Raw genomic sequence first — 23252 nt, 5'->3', positions numbered from 1 at the left:
GTCACTTTGAGAGAGAGAGATTGCGCGTAAGTTAAGAAATTAGTAACCCTTGAAGAACTACAGTCAGAGAGACAGTGGGGAGTGTGACAATAAGTCTGGTAGTCTAGTGGCAGTGGATTACTGTGGTTAAGACCAACATGCGAAGAATTACACTTGGAAATAGAGCAAACCAGAAAAGTTAGCAGAATCACAAAAAATCCAGGAGGGTCCCCAGTTTAAGGTATATGATTCCATGCAGTTGATCGCACCTTTTTGGAATATTGTTTATTTAAACTCTTGAAATGGCACTGGCCATTATCACTCATCAGGCTTGTTGCTGGTGGCCCTCCTGCCCGCTTAGCCAGTCACAAGTTATGCTCATAGCTCAGGCATCTGAGTTGAGGGGTGAGGTTACCACACTTCAGTGGTACTTATGTGGAGAAGTTATTTTCTATCCTTGTTGGTTTAATTTAAATGCTAAGATCTTGGAGTTCTGTATTTAAGATGACTCTATCCCCATAATTATTGCCGTTGGTACCAGTAATTTTCCATATTGCTCTCCTTATGACCGCAGGAGGTTTTCACTTATTTTTAAAGTGAGCGTCCTGTTACATGTATGGTCCATCATTTTGCTATTACTTCATTGGACTGATGTCTTTCAAACCGGGCACTGCTAGCACTAGGTGGTGTAAATGGAAAATACGATTTGTTAGGGGAAACACGGGCAGGGAGGGAGGTTGCACACAGTCCCTGAGCTCTCGTCCCGCAGGGGTGGGGAGGAGGGTGCTGTCGTTGGGAGCACCTGGTGCACACCCTAACAAGCTCCCAGGTGAGCCCAGGGCCACACTCTGCGTAACAGTGTGACTGTGACAGGGATTTTCTTGATGGAGGAATGGTGCTTTAGGAAGGAGAGTCTTCAGGATTTAGCAGCTGGCCTTGGTCTGTTCTGAGCTGACTCAGACCTGAAGGAGCATGTTGCGAAGGTGCTGAAAAGGGGGAGGAGGTGAGCCTCCTAGAGCTGTCGGGTTTCTCTTTCCTTGGTTGAGAACTGCGTTAACATTCGAAGGAAACATGATGTTATGTTGTTACTATTCTCAGGAAAGAAAACATGGAAGTTATTTTTATTTTAAATTAATTTTTATTGGAGTAGAGTTGATTTACAATGTTGTGTTAGTTTCTGCTGTACAGCAAAGTGAATCAATTATACATATACATATGTCCACTCTTTTTTAGATTCTTTTCCCATATAGGTCATTACAGAGTACTGAGTAGAGTTCCTTGTGCTATATAGTAGGTCCTTATTAGTTATCTGTTTTATACATAGTAGTGTGTATATATCAATCCCAGTCTCCCAGTTTATCCCTCCCTCCCCTTTCTCCCTTGGTAGGGAAGTTATTTTTTAGATATTATAACTTGTTTATGTCAGAATATTGTTAGAAGCTGTCTATCATCGGTGGTACAGGGATTTTCTTGCAGTTTTGGATACTAACTAATGTACCGAATTATATCTTGTAGGAAAAGGTATATTTGCAAATGCAAGTTTCAATATGATTGTGGTTTTTACTAGGGTTACAGAATAAATGCCACATGAAAAACAGTTTGATCTGCCATGGAAAAACGTGAGACATTTGTACAAGCAGTGTCTAAGGAGCTGATTGGAGAATTTTTGCAATTCATTCAACTTGATGTAAGTTTTATGTTTAGCTTTATTGTGTTTGTGACTGTTAATGTAAGACATTTTCCTAAAATCATTATATCCACAAATGAAATATAGTCATCTCAGTGAATCTGTAGGGTCTAAGGTTTATTTAAAAAAGTAACACAAAACTATACTCAAATAGACCTGCTGATGGGCAACTACTCCCAAGTGGTATTCCCTCCTTTCTTTTAAGAGGGTTGCTGTAAGGATGCTAAGTGGTGTAGTGCAGTGTGCTTCTAATTACTTAAGTCTTTACTGACCTCTTGCTACGTGCGTGGCACAGTGAGGAAGACATCCTTTTTGTCCTCGGTTATCTCCCGGGTTGTGGTGGATTCAGGCGTGAAACTAGAGCAGGGTAAGGGCTAAGCTGGGACAAGGATGGGGAGGGTCAGGGTAGTTTTATCAGGGATCTGAATGGGCTGCGTGGAGACTTGGGGAGAGAATTCCGGACAAAAGGGAAAGACAGAGACCCTTGAGCAGCTCGGGTGAGCAGAGGAGGCTGGTAGGATTAGGATGGAGAAGTGGCCTTGGAGGGCCCTGGGGGGCTGCCCCGCCCCTTGCCTAGTGAGGAGCCCTGCCAGTTCCACCTGCCCCTCCTCTCCAGCGTTCTTAGTCTTCCCGTATTCTTTTTGCATCATTGGAGAGTCAGTTGCAGGCCATGTCTCATTATCCCTCAGTATTTCCCTGGGTTTCCCTAGAACATAGACACTCTCCCATAGAGTCACAGTAAAACCTTCAAAGAGGGAGCTGGACGGTCACCTGCAGGGTGTTTGCGGGTCTTTTTGCCCAGTCCCGTATCACACTCTGTGCTCCACTGTCTGACTTGCTGGTCTCTTTAATCCAGAGAGTTTCACAGCATCCCTTTTCATGACTGACAGTCTTGAGAAGTGCAGGCAGCAGTTCTGTGGTCTGTCCTTCCTTTACCCTTGTTTGCTGATGTGGTTAAGTTTGTTTATGCGTTTTGGAGGAACTGCGTACATAAGTGGTGTTAAGACCTCCTCACTGGGTAGAAGTAGTTGACGATTCTTGCCTGAATCGATTATTACTATGATAGCTACAAAATTGTGATTTCCCAATCTCATATTGCTTCTGTATTTATTCATTGCTATTATCAGTATGGCCTCGTTGATTCTTGTCTTATTCAAAGGGTTACTATCCCTTACTGTCGCCATTTCGGTGCTCAGATTGTACCAGATTGGATTCAGGGACGAAGTCATGGCCCATGTTAGGTTGGAGACCAGAAACTCAGCATGCAGTCCTTGGTGTGGATGCATTATTATCGGTGTTGCTTTTGTTCTTACTTTAGCGCTAGCATACTTTTGTAACCTAATTATAGACCTGGAGATGGTGGACATCTGGATGGATTGATTTCAGGGAGGGTTTTTGCTGAGTGGGTGAAGATTACTTTAGCAGGACTGACTGGGGGGAGGAGGAATCTGCTACTTTCTGCCTGATAACCCCTTTGCTTTTCCCTTTTAAGAATGGACTTTGTGAAAACTACAGCCAAACTCTTGAACTTGTAACTAAGTTAGTGCATAAACTTTTCGTGAAAACTACAGCCAAACTCTTGAACTTGTAACTAAGTTAGTGCATAAACTTTTCGTGAAAACTACAGCCAAACTCTTGAACTTGTAACTAAGTTAGTGCATAAACTTTTCGCTAAGGCTAGAACTAATTTTTTGTATTTGGAATGTAACAGTTGCTGTTTATTTTGCAGAAAGATGCTTCTGACCCTTTCAACTTAAGTGAATTGCTAGATGAATTGTCAAGGAAACAGAAAGAAGAGCTGTGGCAAAGACTCAAGAATTTATTAACAGATGTGTTGGTGGAGAGCCCGGTGGACGGGTGGCAGCCAGTGGAAGCCCCTGGTGAAGGCAGTATGGAAACAGAGCAGGGGTCAAAAATGGTAGCACTGGTCTTTCAAAAATCAATTTCCTTTTTCTTTGTTAAAAAATAATTGTTTTTTGTGTATAATTGAATTTTAAGTTAAGGAAAAATTTAAAGGTAGAAGTCAAGAATATCAGAAGTTCAGCTTTAATTCACTTTTTAGAATAAGTGTCAAATGTGGCTTGATTTTCTTTTACATTTAAAAATTAAATTTTAAGTTGATTTTAATTTACTTGTACTCTGATTTTTTTTATTTATAGAAAAAAAACATAGAAATAATTCATGCAATTACATCTGTGATTCTTGCTTCTGTGTCTGTTATAAATGAAAGTGAGAATTATGAAGCCTTACTGGAGTGTGCTGTTATATTAAATGGTAAGTTGACTCAGCTACAATGTGGCGTGTGTATGAGTGGTGTCTGAGTGACACTTGGTACAAGGGACCCTTCAGCAGCGGAGAAGCGGAACTTTGCAGTCAAGCTCTTGTACTTCAGCTAAAAGAAAATGAGCAAAAGAGCATTCTTTTAGGCGCTATCCTGAGTAATTATTTAGTGTAAGCCACATATAAATGTTTCACATGGTGAAAATGTGCGTTACTGAGCAACTGACTGCTCTTTAGGGGCTTTTAGAGATGTCTTATTTGACCTTCAGGACCAAGGATAAGAGCTGATAAAGGGGAAGCAGTCTGATTATAAATTTCTCAGCTAGTGATTACTGCCAGACATTTCAAGTTAGCCCAGCATTTGTGACATTGCATTTGTTTCTTTAAGTATGTTATGAACATGACCTGAGGAATAATTATTGACTCTTAGGGGAGTTTTACTATACTAATATTTATATCATGGTACTTTTCAAATTTTAACTAAAGTGTAAAACTGTAGTTATTAGTTTAGTGGGAACACTAGTCTGAATTAATGAGAAGATCTGATTTTGTAATATTATATGTGTAAAATTATAGATATAAAAGATGCAAAAGTAACTTTTAGTAACGTTCTTTAAGAAAAATATCCCAAGTACCCTCACCTCCACTGTGTGAATCTGATTAGTTCCATGTGACAGATTCTCAGCACCACTTGGTTTATATATCTGTTTAGTATGCTGTTTTATTAAGAATTCTTGTGTTGCAATAATGTGTCTTATTAAGAAGTTACCCTAACCAGTATGAAAGTAGCTCCCAAATGCTCGTGGGTGTTACCACCAGTTTATCTTCAGTCTCCCTACATGCTTTATAAAATGATGAGTGCTAATATTGTGCATCAATCCCTTGGGCTTCCCTGGTGGCGCAGTGGTTGGGAGTCCGCCTGCCGATGGAGGGGACGTGGGTTTGTGCCCCGGTCCGGGAGGATCCCGCGTGCTGCGGAGCGGCTGGGCCCATGGGCCGTGGCCACTGGGCCTGCGCGTCCGGAACCTGTGCTCCACAGGGGGAGAGGCCGTAGCAGTGAGAGGCCCGTGTACCGCAAAAAAAAAAAATCCCCATTAATTCAGGAATTTTACATCAGAGTAATGGCATTCGGATGTCTGTGGATTACAGTTATGAGCACATTATCAGTATCTTAAATTAGTTCTTGAGCTCTTCTGTTAATAACAGTACTATAGCTTTTGTATTCGTTATAATAGTTGCTTTTACTGTTTTTCACCAGTGAGCCAGAACTTGAGGCCAACAGACTGAGGGATGGTTGTAGTGTGTTGCTGATTACTACTGCTGAGCGTTGCCCTGGGCGTCTCTACACTCAGATTTGGAGCCCAGCGTCTGCCTCTTGTAGATTAGGAGTTTGGACAACAGGCCCTCTCTGGGTCTTCCAGTTCTAAAATTCTCGGTTCTACTGGGTCTGCTTTTTTTTTTTTTTTTTTTGTGGTACGTGGGCCTCTCACTGCTGTGGCCTCTCCCGTGGTGGAGCACAGGCTCCGGACGCGCAGGCTCAGCAGCCATGGCTCACAGGCCCAGCCGCTCCGCGGCATATGGGATCTTCCCGGACCGGAGCACGAACCCGTGTCCCCTGCATCGGCAGGCCGACCCCCAACCACTGCACCACCAGGGAAGCCCTGGGTCTGCTTTTATAACAGTGGAAAACAATTTTGTAATTAACACCATTTGTTTCTCATAACTAATGTGTACAAATCTTTGGCAAGTTAAACATAAGCTAATATTTGCTTGGCAAACCTTTTAAGCCATAGTGCTCTACACAGCTGAATATGGCCTAACACTGGTTCACTTTACTCATCGCGCAATGACTGCTCCATTGTAGGTATTTTGTATGCGCTACCCGAGTCTGAACGAGAGCTACAGGGCTCCATCCAGGATCTGTGTGTGATGTGGTGGGAGAGAGGCCTTCCTGCCAAGGAGGACATGGGGAAGACTGCTTTCGTCATGCTGCTGAGGAGAAGTCTCAAGACGAAAACAGTGTGTTCGCTTTCTAAAGTACATGCTGCGTGTTACTTGAAAGTGCAGGTGTTTATACCAGTTAGTAATTGTGTTTGCTTGCGAGAGGCCTGGCCCAGGGGCTTTCAGTTAGGGTTTTGCACTGGAGGATATTCAGAGGTGGGCAGTCGAGGGTGGGCAGAGGCTCCACGTGTGGTCGTACGCAGGCTTTCTCCCCGTCTTCCTCGGTATGTGGCCTTTGAGAGGCTGTCCCCATGGTGAGAATTGCTCAGGGAAGGACAGAAGGGGGTGGGGTGGTCAGGGAGGGCCTGCAGACCCGAGGGGGCGCTGGGCAGGAGGGCAGCCAGGGTGGGGCTGTGGACTGCAGCCCAGGCCTGAGGAAGCTTCGGCGGGGCCAACAGAGGGCATGGTGGGGGTCGAGTGTAACTTGGGCTGTTTCTCATCCTTCAGTCTTTGGTATACAATTCAGAAATCCAGAAAAAGAGCAGTATTTTTCCCTGATCAAACAACGGCAGATACTTATGTTCATCTTAGAAAATTGGGCAAATGAAGAAGAGGGAAAATGAGGAAGAGAAAAATCGTCCATAATCCCACAGCCAAGGTGACCCTTGTGATTCTAGGGATCTTTGGGGATTTCTCTTTGACCGCCCCCCTCATATCTGTACTTACTTGTCACAGGTTCCTACAAAGGTACCTACAAAGTGAAATTTGTAGGTCAGTGGCTTTGAACTTGGAGCTCTTGGTACACATTGCCAACAGCTTTCTGTAAAGCTCGCAGCTGGTCCCGTTCTTACCACCTGTGGGAGAGTCCGTCTCACTGTGGGCTCCCAGGAGCAGTCAGCTATATGGCAGAGAAGAACATTTTTGGCTATGTCCTCAGCTAGTGCTCTGACTTTCTCTGCTGGCCATAGGAGTGATTTGAAAAATCCTGGTTTGTGTCAGAACTTAGCCTTAAGCCATCACTGGTTTGCCTTTTTAAAATCCATTTTCACTGCCCTTTTTGTTCAGCTTTTAAATCAAGACTCTCTTTAACGTCTTCCTTATGTTCTACACCCGTGCCTTTACCACAGTAGCCGCTAGCCACACAGGGCCATTTACATTTCAAGTTAAGAAAGTTAAAGCTTTGTTTCCTCGGTGGCACCAGTCCCATGTCAGTTGCTCCATAGCCGGCCGTGGCTGATGCTCCACACTGGCCAGCATAGACTCATCCTCGTCGCACAAAACTGGCGAGCAGCACTGTCTGTCAATGTCTCTGCTTGCTTTTGCCTAGGTTTTAAGAAAATGTTCTCTAGAGCTCCATGTGCAAATTTTAAGACGTTTTCTCTTGTCATTAGTTCTTTCTTTGATGATACAAAATAGTCTCATAGTTATTTTGAAATGTGACCTTACCCTTTATAAAAGAAAAACTCAGGCGTTTTTCTTTTCATGTCATTCCCAGGGTGCAGACATCTGTCGGCTATGGCGTATCCATCAAGCTTTATATTGCTTTGATTATGATTTGGAGGAAAGTAGAGAAATTAAAGACATGCTGCTCGAGTGCTTCATAAATGTTCATTATATCAGAAAAGAAGAGGTAAATGGTTTTTCTTTTTTGGTGTGTTTGTGAACTGCTTTTTAATGGAAGTTTTTCTTAAGTTCATGTGTTTGCTGTTTGCATCATGCTCAGTGTATTAATAAAAGAGTCAGCTTAACTATCAAGAGCTATTGTATTTTTTGCAATTCATTTTTACTGCATGGCAGTGTTAAGCAAACGTTTTCCAAGTCCTTGCGTATTTCATCATTAAATCAGAAGGTAACAGGTGGCTGTGGGAATCCTGGGGGAACCATGATTGCATTTTAAATTAAAAATGAATAAAAATAAGGTTGAGCAAGCACTTCCCCATGGATCTGACCCTCTGCCCTAATTCCAGGTTAATTGGCATATAACTCAAACCCATCATCACACAGTATTCTTGGTTTCTTTTTCCTACCCATCCAATAAATCCAAAGAGAGACTTCTGGCCCAGTGCTACATTGTCCACTGGTGGTGACTCCCACATGTGGCTATTGAGCAGGCTCATGAAATGTGGCCAGTCCAGTTGTGGCCTTGAGTGAAAACTACACACGGATTTGAAACTTAATACGGGAAAAGAATGTTAAATATCTCACTAATAATTTTTATATATTTATTACATATTTAAATGATACTTTGGATATATTGGACTATATAAATATATTATTAAAGTTAATTTAATCTTTTTTACTTTTATTAATGTGGCTACCAGAGGATTAAAAATTGCAGAGTGGCTTGTCTGGTTCTCTTGGACATGTTGGTCCGTTGTCTTAGGAGTTTTCTGTCGTTGTTGTAGATTGACTGTATCTCCATGCGGGGATGCAAAGCCCATTTTTTTATTATAGAATGTAGCCTTCTTCTGATTACTTGTGGCCTGACAGATCTGATTGGAGGCAAAAGGAGGCAGTTGTCACCCCCCCGAAGGATGTGTGGGGAAGGACCTCCCAGAGGAGGGGGGGGCCCTAAATGAAGAGTTTGCTCAAGGTTTCACCCTCACAACTGGCCAGGGGAGCGAAGGATTTGACCCCAGTTTGCCCACTCCCCACGCACAGTCTCTGCTGGCGAGGTTAAAGGGCTGTACCAGATGACTGGCCACACTGGCCAAGACCTTCAGCTCTCAGGGTCAGAAAGGCTGTGTTCAGACCCCTGTTTGTCCACTGAGTAGGTGGTGACCTTGATCACACTCCTTTCAATCTAAGTATTTCCTTCTGTAAAATAGGAGCAGCAGGTGCCCTCTCCCAGGATTCCCTTGAGCGGCACACGAGGCCATTCATAGAGCTTTTAGTGCCTGCAGGACAGGAAGTGCCTTGATTGTGCTCTTGCTACTCTCCCATCATCATTGTTGGGAAGACGCTGGATGCATGGCCTCTGCCCTGAGTATCCCAGGGTTGTGAAATTTGGGAGAGTAAAGAAGTTACGAGTGGATTCAGATAAATAGACTTTATTTATATTGACTTATACGTAGCAGTGGATGAAGTGTGCTTGTCTCACACATACATATGTGCAGGTGTAGACATAAATATATACGCGTGTGTCTTAAAGCTCTCTCTTTTTTTAAATTGATGTGCTCTTTTGAATTTAAGATATCTAAACTTAGTTTCCTTATCAGTCATTAATTTGGTCATGTCAGTTTCCAGTCATTCTTGGTAAACAAGAAATCTCTTCTATACTCTACTGGCAAGTTACTTCCAGTAAATACTTTTTTTTAAAGTTTATTTGGCTGCACTGGGTCTTAGTTGCCACAGGTGGGATCTTCATTGCCACATGTGGGACCTTTAATTGCGGCATGCATGTGGGATCTAGTTCCCCGACCAGGTATTGAACCTGGGCCCCCTGCATTGGGAGCGCAGAGTCCTAACCACTGGACTGCCAGGGAAGTCCCAGTAAATACTTTTTAAAAAACTTACCTGTTGCAAGCATATGGTTACCCTGCCTTTTGTATCAAAGTGTGTTGTGTGTCTGTAGGACTCCAGACACTGGTGTGCTGGTAGCAGTGAGAAGGTGATGGTGCCCTTCACAGGCAAACTCTGGGCAGATGTATTTTATTCCCCCTGTAGAGAGTAAATATAATCTTCCTTTTTAGGTTCACATGTGTAATCTAGTAGTATGAATAAAAATTAATATTACATGATATATGTATGACATTTATAACTACATATAATATATGGGGACTATATGTATTTGAAGATTCTACCTTGGCAAATACTCAGCCTCTTAACTTCATAAGCCCTCGGTTTTGTCGTTTATAAAAGATGAAATGAAGTGATGTTCAGTTCCATTCCCACCCCAAGATGCTAGATTTCAAGCATTCTTTGATTTTGGGTTGTGGAGACATCAGGACAGAGCCAGAGTGAAGTGCTGATGCATCATTTAACTTGACTACTGGGCTGTGGGGTAGCTATCTGGGTCACCCTGTGGTCGGATAGGAGTAGCCCAGAGGTGCCTGCTGCTCCGCCCTCCACGGGGAGCCTCCCACCTTCTGCTGCTGCCCAGCTCGGTCCCTCCGAGGCTCCCGCCGCCATCCCCACACAGGGCTGCCACCGGAAGCACTGTGCTCGAGTGCAGCTTCAGTGTGTAGATTCTAACTTAGAAGTATGGATGCTTCCTTGTTGGGTGTAGCAAACTTCAGTGTTACTACACTTTCAAAGAATGTTTGTTTTTTGGTTCCTGGGAACTTTTTATTTGGTTGCAATTTTAACATTATATTCTATTTTTTTAATTTGTAGGGAAGAAGATTTCTTAGTTCTCTCTTCAACTGGAATATAAATTTCATTAAAATGATCCATGGGACCATTAAAAACCAGTTACAAGGATTACAAAAGTAAGTATTAAGGGTAATTAATATTTTGTGCTTAGTGTGGTTTTGAAAGTTTCTATGTGACCTGACTTTTTTTTTTTTTCGGTACGTGGGCCTCTCACTGTTGTGGCCTCTCCCGTTGCGGAGCACAGGCTCCGGACGCGCAGGCTCAGAGGCCATGGCTCGCGGGCCCAGCCGCTCCGCGGCATGTGGGATCTTCCCAGACCGGGGCACGAACCCGTGTCCGCTGCATCAGCAGGTGGACTCTCAACCACTGTGCCACCAGGGAAGCCCGAGTGACCTGACTTTTAAATTATATTAATGCATTAGAAGCTTAAAAAATTATCTCTTAAACTATTATTTATTATGTACTGTTGTATCACTGGATATTTTTTTTCCTTGCTATAGGAAACCATTTTTTTTCCGTAGTGACACTGAAATTAAGATTTTACTTTGTGGTAGTTCTTTAAATAGTCAAATTATTTACCAGTTAAATTTCAGCTTCAATCATAGTAAAGCCCATGTCACTAGCACTTTTGATACCTTTGGACGTAATGTGCACTGTGCAGTTTCCCGTGGACTGAGCTATGTGGTTGGTGGGAAGAGCCCTTGGGGAAGGGGCTTGGAAGCATGCCCTTGTACGAGCTCCCAGCCTCTGGGCCCTGAGAGCATTTGGAGCTATCTGCTGGATTCACGGCCAAGTACTTAATCTGCTCCGGGGCTGAAGGAGGCTGCATTATTTATTTATTTATTTATTTATTTACTTATTTATTTATTATTGGCTGCGTTGGGTCTTCATTGCTGCGCACGGGCTTTCTCTAGTTGCGGTGAGCGGGGGCTACTCCTCGTTGTGGTGCACGGGCTTCTTATTGTGGTGGCTTCTCTTGTTGCGCAGTACGGGCTCTAGGCACGTGGGCTTCAGTAGTTGCGGCACACAGTCTCAGTAGTTGTGGCTCTCAGGCTCTAGAGCGCAGGCTCAGTAGTTGTGGTGCACGAGCTTATCTGCTCCACGGCATGTGAGATCTTCCCGGACCAGGGCTCAAACCCGTGTCCCCTGCACTGGCAGGCAGATTCTTAACCACTGTACCACGAGGGAAGCCCGAGGCTGCATTTTAAAACCAAATCCTTGTGTTTGCTTTGGCAGCGCATATAATAAAACTGGAATGATACAGAGTAGATTAGCATGGCTCCTGTGCAAGGATGACACCCAAATTCGTGAAGTGTTCCATATTTTTTACAGATTGCCTACAAACACATGAAAGGATGCTCAACGTCACTAATCATTAGAGAAATGCAAATCAAAACTACAATGAGGTATCACCTCACACCAGTCAGAATGGCCATCATCAAAAAATCTACAAACGATAAATGCTGGAGAGGGTGTGGAGAAAAGGGAACCCTCTTGCACTGTCGGTGGGAATGTAAATTGATACAGCCACTGTGGAGAATAGTATGGAGGTTCCTTAAAAAACTACAAATAGAACTACCATAGGACCCAGCAATCCCACTACTGGGCATATATCCTGAGAAAACCATAATTCAAAAAGAGTCATGTATCACAATGTTCATTGCAGCACTATTTACAATAGCCAGGACATGGAAGCAGCCTAAGTGTCCATTGACAGATGAATGGATAAAGAAGATGTGGCACATATATACAATGGAATATTAGCCATAAAAAGAAACGAAACTGAGTTATTTGTAGTGAGGTGGATGGACCTAGAGACTGTCATACAGAGTGAAGTAAGTCAGGAAGAGGAAAACAAATACTGTATGCTAGCACATTTATATGGAATCTAAAAAAAAAAAACCGAATCCTCAAACTCTTGAGGTGGGCCTGGTTGCATCAGGCAGCTGTGTAAGTATGGAGCCGGGATGTGATTCTGGATCTTTGCTTGTTTACTAGAATGCTTTCTCCTGTTCCCTCATTTGCAGAATGTTTAGGTTGAACCAGCAGATTTTCCTAATTATGGATCTAAGTCAACCCTGGTATTTTAGGGCTCCCTGTACCTGAGCGAACTAGTCCGGAAAGTCCAAAATGACTTCAAGTCAAAAAGTGTACTTATATTTAAAGGCTTTTTACTTAAGGATTTGGTTCTGGGCTATGTGTCATAGTTTTATAGGAAATAATAAAGTTCTGGGGAAGCCGGACTGAGAAGGAAGAAATGGTTTGATATTTCAGTCCTCCTTCTCTGGACTTTTGTTTTCTACTTTCTGCTGCAGGTGGATAACATATCTCTGTTTTGCAAAGCACTAGTCCAAAACAGTTTCTTCTTCCCTAGGAGAGGAGAGTTCCTGAAATGATACACATTAAAAATATAATTCTTCTGACTTGCATTAAAATTTTTTGATTTTTTCTTCTAGATCTTTGATGGTACACATTGCAGAAGTTTATTTCAGAGCTTGGAAAAAGGCTTCAGGGAAAATATTAGAGGTATTTCCTTTTCGTTTTATGAAATGTTAACGTTTTTATTGTGTTCTGGTTACTAAGTAAGTAGCTACAGTAGGGCCGTTTGAAACCTGTGCTGTTGCTTGTCTGTCACACTAAAGCCCATGGTGAGCGTCCTCCACGCGCATTCAAGGTCACGTCCGTGCCTGAGCACAGCCTCAAGATGCCCGTGACTCACTGTGCTGTGTAGTTTGAGTGGAATCAAGACTTTTGCCCCAGGCATTTTGGCAGCTCTAGACCTGTAGTGCCCAGCCACATGTGGCTGCCGGGCCTCTGAAACGTGGCCAGTCCAAACTGAGATGGGCTGTAAACTCACCAAACTTGGAAGACAGTGTGGGAAAAGAAGAACGTAAAATATCTCGTGGTTATTTAAAAAAGAATATTGATTGCATGTTGAAATGATAGTGTGTTGGATATATTGGGCTAAACAAAATATATTATTAAAACAAGTTTACCTTTTCCTTTTTCTGATTTTTATGTGGCATCTAGAAAGTTTAGAATTGTGTTTGTGGCTTGGGTCCTGTTTCTTCTGGCCAGTGCTCCTCGGTACCCTCTGGCCACCTCTTTCACATCATCTGAGAATTTAAAGACTGTGTTTGAATACAGCTAACCTGTAATGACTATAACACCTACATTCTGGCTGTGTAATTCACAGTCACAATTAAACATTCACAGGCTCTTTTGGAAAAAAATCAAAAGAAAGTGTCTTTGTCTGATATCCCTTATGTTTTTCTCATACTAGGTTCTTAGATGTGTTTTTTTCCTTCTGAGAGTAAAATTTTTACTCTTAAGTCATAAAGGGGTCTTTCCTCCTGGGGGAGCAGGTCCTGGACTGGTGGAGGTGGGGAGAGGGGAGGTTAACCACCGGATGTTTGGAGTTGATTTCTGCCCACTCTGCTCTCCTGCCCAGCTTAAGCTTTGGTTAACTATACTGGGGTCTACCACTGACATCTACTTCTAGAAGACTAAAACTTACCACTTCTGTTCCCCTGCTGACAACTTGTAGAATAGTTTTACAGTGTATAATTTTTTGGAGAAATGGCAGAACTGGGACAATTGTTATGCATTTTTTGCATTGCTTTATTACTGCATGAAACTTGTTCACAGGAAGGAGTATTTGTTCCCCTTTTCTCCAATAGTGGTTTAAAAAATAGGAGTTTGTAATTTAAAAGTTAATTTTGACTAGATCTGTACCAAATTAGTACTAGCAATTTGTACTTCTCAGCTTCACTCCCTTCCCTCTCTTCCCTCTGTCCCTTCAAGTTTTTAAAGCAAATTCCAGACGTGACACCTTATTTATGTGTACTTCAGTATGCATCTCTAAAAAGTATGGTTGTACAGTGCCATTATCATACTTCACAAAATTAACAATAATTCCTGCGGATTTAAAAAATTAATTGGGTCATATTTAAATTTCTCTGCTTTGTTTAAAAAATGTCTTTTTATAGTTTTTTTTGGAATCAGGATCCAGCAAGTCTCCCAATTGCATTTGCTTGTTACAGCATTTAAACCTCTTAGAGCATTCCTCACTCTTCTCTTTAAAAAAAAATGTCTGCCATTGATAATGTTGAAAAGCCTGGGTCAGTTGCAGGATGTCCATGTTCTGGTAGTTAGCTCTCAGGGGTCAACTTCTGTGGCCCAGACACTTGACTGGCAGTGCCGTGTGTCTCCTATGTCATCGCAAGTCAGACAGTTCAAAGTTAATGGAGAAGAGGTAAAAATGTTAGTAGCAAATTTTCCTTATCTCCTTCCCTAAAACCACGGAATCCTGGGTATGGAGGCAGAATGCAGGCTAACACACCAGGCCTTCACAGTCCTGGCTTGAACGAGGAGCTGCCACATCCCCGCCCCTGCCCCGCCCCTCTCTGTGGCAGCCCTGAAAGGTGGTGTTTTGGTCAGTTTGGAATCATGGCCCCCACCTTAGAGGTAGTTCATTGTCTGTTCTGGGGGGGCTCTTGGAACATATCCAGTCTTCTGAGATTATCAGGATGACTCAGGAGAGGGTGCTCCCCGGCCCCCCTCAGTCTCTGAGCCCTGTCTGGCTTGAACCAGGCTCCAGTGCCCTGCTATTTAGCACAAATGTGATATTTCATCAAATAAGACAAAGGAAACTAAAAGTTCTCTTTGGTATATGAAGATGAAAGGAATTCTAAGAGGTGTAGACTTAAAGTCGAAAAGCTCTGATGAAAGGATCCAGGCTTTTTCCCTCATGAAATAGAAGATGAACAGATCAGACGGTCCTTTTGTGCTCTAACCACTGTAATGCCTGTCCTGCCGTCTGTGGGAATGCACTCACCCAAGTTCTCGCGTTCGGTGTCGTTGCAGGCCATCGAAAATGGCTGCATCCAGGACTTCTTGTACCATGGGGTCCACCTTCCTCGGAAGTCTCCAGTGCACACCAGAGTGCGCGAGGTGAGCCACACTCTCACAGCACTTTTGAAAATCATGTCTCATCTTTTTTGTTTTCAGATAATTGTTTTTGTGAAATTTTGTTAAGCTTTCACAGGCATCCGTTAAAAGGATTTCTCGGAATCTTGATACTTGGAACCTGGGACTTTTACCCTGCCACCAAAGTTTTGATTAGGAAAACAAAGGTCTACTGTTAAGACGTCAGAACTTTATTCAAACAACTTTAATTGAATTATTCGACATAAAAATGCATAGAATCGTCACTTCCTTACTGCCGCTACCACTGTTTCCAAGAAAGGCTATTCAAGATTATCTTTTGTTATTTACTCTCATACATTACATTTCCACTTTGTATTCTGCAAACCAAATTGAGTAAATGCTGTGATAGTTTCTCTTGATACAATTTTATTTTTAAAAGGTAGTCTCAGAATTTGGATATGGATTTTATCCTCATGTTGTGCGTGATCTGACTAAACAAGGCTCTGCTGTCAGTGTGGTTATTACACTGATAGGAGTTGGCTAATCACAGTGACCCTGGACTGACTAAACAGGGCTCTGCTGTCAGTGTGGTTTTTACACTGACAGGAGTTGGCTGATCACAGTGACCCTGGGGAAGGAATTGGAAGGTCTGGTCTGTGGTGCTGGTCAGTGCCCTAATCCAGGGGCGACGCCTTCTTTGCTTTCTGTTAGTCTTGGCAACTGTGTGTCAAGCTAAGGGAAGAAAGGCTACCTCTTCATTTTTTTGTATAGTGAAACTATTATTTGTAGGACGTAAATTTACTAATTATATTAAGTTTGAATGGACAAAAAACATTTCTTTTATGTTTTTGATGATTTACTTTGCATTATCCAAAGATAAAGAACCAGGGATAAATATATCCACGTGCCCCTTCCAAGCCCCCAGCACACACACAGCCCCAGGTGCTTCATAAGCTGTAGGACAGTTGGGGTCACTTACTTCATGTGTATGATTTGGCGTTTCAGATTCTATTTAATCATAAAGAATAACGTCATGTTAAACTGTACAGATGTGTGGTGTAGTTGCTTCACTCTTGGACCAAATAACTAAAGACTTTTTCATACCTGATTTTCTGCTGTGATAGTGTGAGTGATTAAGGTATTATAAGTATAGGTATCATCATTTGTTAAATTTATGGAAAAATGCACAGAAGGAATTGAAAGGCAGAATATTAGATTTCACTTTTCAAATGAAATGTATTCCTGGACTCCAAGTAATTGTTCCTACTGCTTATAACACATTATAGCTTCTTTCTCAAATCCTTTTTTTGATAAATATCAAATTTACCTGATAAGTCATTTTATTGCTATATTGAAAGAAGCTTCAGGAAATACCTTAGGAGTCATTTGAAAGTAAGAAATCGTCATATCGTTGATGAAAATCTTCTAAAATTAGGTAGTAGTAATGGTTGCACAACTCTGAATATACTAAACCCCACTGAACTATATACACTTTAAAAGAGTGACTTTTATGGTATGTGAATTGTATCTCAGTACAGCTGTTTAAAAGCTTTCTATGAAGTGAGTATACCATTGATAACAAATTAATATTGTACACAGAAAGACAAATGATAGACTAAAATCTCCTAAATGAAAAATTAACAATCAGAAAAAAATAATCCCCAGATTGTAGTTTTTAGGGCAAAATTGATTCAAGTTTGCTTAAAGTATAGTCTGTAGTTTTATAGCCTAATTTAAAATTTTTTTCCATTTTTCATTAATATAATTTTAGCTCCAAGAGTTGTGAATTAAGGAAAAAGGCAACATTGATTGTTGTTGGGGGCAGGAGTCTGTGAAGAGTTGCTGGAAGATTCTGGCTGGTTAAAAAGGGAGTAGAAGAGAACAAAGGGATGGAGCTAAAAGAGCAGTGTGTTTTCTGATTATCCATGAGTTTGGGGATGAACTTGACATCAAAGTTAAGTTTCTCCTGGAAAGGATCACTAGGCAGTGGCACCTGTTTGAGATAAAGTCACCCCTCGGGATCTGCGGGGGATTGAGTACCAAATGCACGGATGCTCCAGAGCCTTATACATCCCCGTACACTTTACATCATCTCTAGATTACTTACAGTAACCAATACAGTGTAAATAGTTGTAAATACTATGTAACTATTATGTAAATAGTTGCTAGTACGCAGCAAATTCAAGTTTTGCTTTGAAACTTTCTGGAATTTTTTTTTTCCAAATATTTTCTATCCAGGCTTGGTTGAATCCACAGATGCAGAATCTGTGGATATGAAGGGCTGACTGTATATCCTGTTTTTGAATGCCCAATATAGGTTCTTAAAACAAAAGACGGTTGTAGCCAGTGCATTGTAGAATCAGAATGGGTTGTAGAAAGCACTTAGGCTGACTCCTTTTTCATTTGACCCTGAAGGTCAGAGGTGTAAGTGACTTTTTATGAGGTTTTGTGGCTACTGGTAGAAGAGTAGAAGCTGGAACCCAAACCTTTGTACAGCCCAAGGCCGTGGGTCTTTCTCTCCACCATAGATGCCTTTTGCATGATTTCCATGTTCCGTGCTGTCAGCATGTCTTTCCACTGTGGTTCCTGTTAGAAAGATTTGTCAAGACTTATGAATAAGGTGCAGCCTATGCTCCCTGTTGTTTCCTCAAAGTAGGATCTTAGATGCTTTTTTGAAAACACCAATGTTACCATTCTGTTCTTCTGTTCTTGGCTCTTAGGTGCTGAGTTATCTTCATCGTCAAAAGGAAGTTCGGCAGGGAGTGGAAGAGATGCTTTACAGATTATATAAGCCCATCCTTTGGAGAGGATTAAAGGTACACGTCTTCAATAGTCTCTCTGTTTAGAATGCTAATTATGCTTTTGAGTTTCACGTACTCTAATTCAGAATTGCAGTAAGGCACTAAAAGTAAGACTCGAGGCTGGGAATGCTGTGAGATTTCGGGTGAATATTTTATTCTTTTATTAAAAGCATTTCTTAAACTGGGAATCTGAATTGGTTTAGTGCAGACTGCACAGCTGGAAGGAGGGTAGACATGCTAATAAGTAAACCGGCAGAGCTGGGCTGTACCGTCCTGGTCCTCAGGACCTCCTGCTGGTGACTGGGGGACAAGATGACAGCACTCTGAGGAGTGGTCAGACGAGCACACGGGTAATTTTCAACACAGGTGACTCTGGTGTTGGGAGCGGGACATGATGGTCACTGTTTCTTAATGACACAAGATGGGCTTTGAAGCAAGGAAACATCTTTTAATATCTGTCGACATGGAGCTGGGAGTTCAGCTTCACTTAAGGAAGGTCTCACAAGTTTGGTTAGTTTAAATGTTACAGTTGTCTTTAATTTGTAGATAAGTCTATATTGAGACACTAGAAGCATTACTTTAGGAATTCTACACTGAAGCCTTTGAATGTCAGCTCGCTCTTTGGATTCTGAACCTCTTCTTTCAACTATTCCAGGCCAGAAACTCGGAAGTCCGCTCCAATGCTGCACTGCTGTTTGTTGAAGCATTTCCTATTAGGGATCCAAACTTTAATGCCATTGAGATGGATAGCGAAATTCAGAAACAATTTGAAGAACTCTATGTATGTATTTCATGTGGTCGAGCTCTTTAAGCCTTCAGCTCTATCTGGGCCTCGTGTGGGTCCTGGCCATCCCCCCGTAACTGCCCTGTGCTGACCCCACATGGCAGACTTTCCGGATCTTGACATTCTTCAAGGAAATCCATTCTCTCCCTGGTACCTCTGTGACAGTGTGGACTCGTAATCTGTTTCCTCTTCCTCTCAGTCTCCTCTAGGACATCTAGTCGTTTATTGTGGGTAGTTCTAAGCGTCTTACGTTTGTCCCCGTCACCCTAGCAGAGAGACATTGTAACAGTGGTTAGGACAGACGCTGTGTTTGATTCCATCCCTCGTTTGATAGCTGTGAAGCTTGGGGCAAGTTTGGGCACTGACTTTCCTGTCTTCATCTGTGAAGCGGGCACGGTGATAGTGCCTGCGTAAAGTTGCGTGGCAGCGTTGTGAACAAACACACACTGGTTGTGTTTTAAGGCAAGTGACGCCTGTTGCAATGGATGTTTTTCAGATGACTGACTTTTCGAATGAGACGTTAGGACATCAGGATGCGACGTTTATTTCCAAGGGGTGTCTCGAATCTTTTCACCTGGTGGGAGAGTGTGAGCCTCTGCTTCTTTCTCTACAGCCCTTTACATTTGCAGGGTCTCCTGACACAAGCTAAGAAATATTACTTATTGTCCTAGTTAGTAGAATAACATTTTAGGAGGTGATAGCAAAGATGCCATGGTGATGGTTACCCGTAGCAGCCCTAGGCAGCCCTACAGACTTCCTCTAGGCAGCCCTACAGACTTCCCCTAGGCAGCCCTACAGACTTCCTCTGGTTTGTTTGTTTTCTGATCTCCTATGAAAAATCTCAGACATGCAGAAAGTTGAAATAATAGTATAATGAGTATGTGTCTACTTACCTCTTCACATGCATTCACATATGTGCATTCACATATACATGCATAAACACCCAGCCACACACACAGACACACGCACCCCTAAAATGGACAGTCATTAGTATTTTGCCATGTGTGCCTCACCTACATGTATGTTTATTTACAAGTCCCTTTGAGGATCATGGTTAATTTTGTGGAAAGATGTTGTTGGGCAAACCAAAACTAGATTTTGGTAGCTTTTAGCCATAAAACTATGAAAAAAACTTTTGCTCTTTTTAATGCAGGTGTCCAATCTATGAACCACCTCTGTTTTTGCCTGAGTGTTTAAGTCTCTGCATTTGAATGCAAAGATGGAGTGTGTGGCGGTGGCCCAGCTCCCACCCCTCCTACATTGGACCCGTTGTGTTACTTGCCTACAGTGATTGCTTGGCCCCAGCCGCTGACCTGACTGTATACGAGGACGACGTTGCAGGACTGGGGCCACCTGTCAGCCCGCAGATGGCAGTTTGCACAGTGATTAGCGTGGGGTCAGGCATTTTGTTCCGAATGCCGGTTCCCACCTAAGAAGTCTGATCTCTTTCAAATTACTTCCTCTCTCTCTAGTCCTGGTTCTTCTTTAAATCTGGGAATAATATTTTATAGGATTGTGATGAGGTTTCAGTGAAAATTTGTGTATAAAGCATTTAGCTCAATCCCTAGCCCTAAGATGACAGTGGTTATAGCTGTACAAAAGGACATTAAAATATGTAAAGGGTTGTAACTGTCACACACAGTCCTCTATAACTCAGAGCAGTCTATATTCGGATTAATCACGGTGAGTTTTGTATTTGTTTTATTAACTATTTAAAAAATAAAAATTATTGCATGCTATTTTGTTCGAATTTAAGGAAAGAAAAGCACTAAAAGATTGTCAAAGTCACTTAAGTGTTTTTTTTTCAGAACAAGAAATATTAAATTCTAAATAATTCCTTTAAATTAAAAAAATGGTAGGTTGTAGAAAACATGTTATGCATGTACATGTATAATATAACATGTACATATTATACATGTACATGTTATAGTTAGTTTTTAAAGTTGCATATGTCTTAGTGGAGACAGGGTTATGTTTTTCAGGTAGCAAAACTTAGTCAACAATCTAAGAAAAATGAGATGTCACTGTCAAAACATATTTAAAACAGCAATAACAGGTTTTCCACTCTAAGTCTTGTTTGGGATGAAAACTGATAGGGAAAGGCTCATGTGTAAGCAGCAGGTCCTCTGGAAGCCTGGAATCACCTTCGGAAGTGCAGTGAACGTGCTGAGGGGGTGATGGTAGCCAGCGAGTGTGAGAGCCGAGAGAGTCTCGGTGGGTCCTACCTTGCCGCAGGGCGTCCTTGGGGAGGCAGGTGCCTCTAACTGTTTGAGCCCTAAAATGTTCTTTATTTTTCTGTGACAGTTTACAGTTTGTCCAGGTCGAGAATTTTGTATTCAAAATCATTTTATTCCAGGACTGCCAAAATATTTTGTATTGTTTTCTAGTGTCGAGGGTATCTGAAACTTTAAGGATGTTTTCCTTTATCTTTTGATTTTTTTCTGCTGCTGTAGCATGCAATTCAGTCCATTGGTTTGAATCTTAGACAAAGGGAACCTTCTTAATCTTTTTCTTTTCTACTTTCCAGTGTCTGTTTGTTTCTAACTTCTTTTATGAAGCAGGGCAATGTAGTAGTTAAGTTAATAACAGTAGTAGTTAAGAGCAGGAGTTGTTTCTGTAGAGGACCAGACAGAAGTGATTTTAGGTCTGTGGGCCACGTGGTCATAGCTGTCCCATCTGCCGCTGTGGCACAAAGGCGGCCACACGTGTACAGGGAGGAGCAGGGGTGGCTTGTTCCAATGAAACCAATCCACAGACACCAAAGTGTGAATTCCATGTAATAGTCTCGTGTCACAGAATATTATTCCTTTTACCAACCATTCAGAAGTGAAAAACCATTCTCACGCCCTGTGGACCACACAGGGATAGGCATGGGCCAGTCTGGCCTGTGGGTTGGTGGTGAGTTCATGACGCTGCTGGATCAGGGCCTGAGTAGGTGGCAGCAAGTCTTGTGGGGTGGACGGGGTGGGGGGAGTCCAGGAAGTGAGGGCAGCGTTGACCCTGTGTCCTGCACGCTTTCTGCTCTGCTGTTTCTCCAGCTGGAGTGGAGGGAGGCCTTGTTGGAGGTGGCAGATCGAGGCCTCCATGCATGCCTGTGGTTTGGGAGGTGCAGTGGTTCTCCTCATAGAAACCGCTTTACAAGTCAAGTGCCCTCGTCTTGGTGACAGTGTGATTGATTGGAGACACAGATGTGGGCCCTGACTCCTGTGGGACTGTGTGTTGCAAGGTGATTATCCAGAATTATTTTTGAGGAATAATGTTGGAAGTAATTCATAGAAAACAAAAGCCTTAAAACCTGTGAATTCCTAATGTTCTCTTCTGTTTTTTATTTTATTTAGTTTATCTTTTTTCCTCACTGTTTTCTCAAGTGACCTGTCGTCTTCACTTTTCCATCCCTATTTTGAATAAAGGATTGGGTTGAAGAGGCAGCTGGCCTGGGTTTTCTCTGGTTGTGCAGAGCTGAGTATTAGTAGCTTCTTCCTTGTCTGCTGAGTTGGCCGTGGTTTTTCATCCATGCACAGGGCTTGTCAGCAGACGGGGTTCCCCTTGGGCTCTGCGTGAGGAACAGGCCAGCTGGTGCGCACCGTCCCTGGGTGGGGAAGGAGGGGTCTTTCCTGCTGCGTGGCGTCCTCTCCTTTCTTCTTTCTCGTGGAGGTTGTGGAGTTATTGTTGGCTCTCCTGTGAACCTGGCCCCCAGCGTCTGTTTCGAGACCTTCCCGGCAGGTCGCTTACGCCCGAGCTGCCCTGTGTCCGCTGAGTCCTGACCCTGGGCTGGGGCTGGTCTGAGCTCTGTGTGGGCTCAGCAGGGTCCGCCTGCAGCCCTCTGTCCTGCGGTATGTGGAGCGGTCCCTTGCTTGCTCTTTCCCGCAGGACCCCTTGGTGTTTGCAACACCGCCAGGGAGGAGAGGAAGGAAGTACTTACCCATCCCCAGCTCGGCCTTCTTTTGGTCTAGTCATGGAGTAAGGGTTATTTTTGTTTTTAAACTTTGAATTAGAAAGTTTCACATGTAGCAGTAGAGGGCCTTGTACAGTGAACCCCATGTGCCCCCAGACAGTCCCGGTGATACTGACCTGGGCCCACTTGGTTTCCTCTTCCCTGTTTTGAAGCAGATCTGAGCAAGCATTTCAACTCTAATTACTTCAGTAGGTATCCCTAAAAGACAGGGACCCTTTTTTACTTTCATTTTTATTTATTTATTTATTTTTGCGGTACGCGGGCCTCTCACTGTTGTGGCCTCTCCTGCTGCGGAGCACAGGCTCCAGACGCGCAGGCCCAGCGGCCACGGCTCACGGGCCCAGCCGCTCCACAGCACGTGGGATCTTCCCGGACCGGGGCACGAACCCGTGTCCCCTGCATCGGCAGGCGGACTCTCAACCACTGCGCCACCAGGGAAGCCCCAGGGACCCTTTTTTAAAGCATAATCCTACCACTGGCACAACTAAAGTAAGGTGAATCGTGATTCTTTGATGTCATCAAATATCCAGTCATTGTCTTTCAGTGACATTTCAGTGATGTTTTTTCCAGTTTTGTTTGAGT

At 42.9% G+C, this 23252-nt stretch overlaps 1 protein-coding gene across 4 annotated transcripts in view; it reads left to right on the top strand.

Moving 5' to 3' along the window:
- NCAPG2 (non-SMC condensin II complex subunit G2) overlaps positions 1-23252 on the top strand; it is a 61984-nt gene that overhangs the window by 793 nt on the left and 37939 nt on the right. For 2 of the 4 annotated variants that reach the window (XM_079931240.1, XM_079931237.1), the window contains exons 2-11: positions 1547-1666; positions 3396-3584; positions 3826-3940; positions 5811-6013; positions 7383-7517; positions 10223-10317; positions 12658-12727; positions 15068-15154; positions 17851-17946; positions 18587-18712. In XM_079931240.1, coding sequence (XP_079787366.1) covers positions 1589-1666; positions 3396-3584; positions 3826-3940; positions 5811-6013; positions 7383-7517; positions 10223-10317; positions 12658-12727; positions 15068-15154; positions 17851-17946; positions 18587-18712 — 1194 coding nt within the window. In that variant the 5' untranslated portion in view covers positions 1547-1588. Of the gene's footprint in view, positions 1-896; positions 983-1546; positions 1667-3395; positions 3585-3825; positions 3941-5810; positions 6014-7382; positions 7518-10222; positions 10318-12657; positions 12728-15067; positions 15155-17850; positions 17947-18586; positions 18713-23252 lie in introns of those variants that run through there. The other 2 variants (XM_079931238.1, XM_079931239.1) reach the window with 2 other exon arrangements.

The sequence above is a fragment of the Stenella coeruleoalba genome (assembly GCF_951394435.1).
Source record: "Stenella coeruleoalba genome assembly, chromosome: 9".
NCBI lineage: Eukaryota > Metazoa > Chordata > Mammalia > Artiodactyla > Delphinidae > Stenella > Stenella coeruleoalba.
Note: the sequence above shows the minus strand (reverse complement) of the source record. Positions and strands in the feature narration are given on the sequence as shown.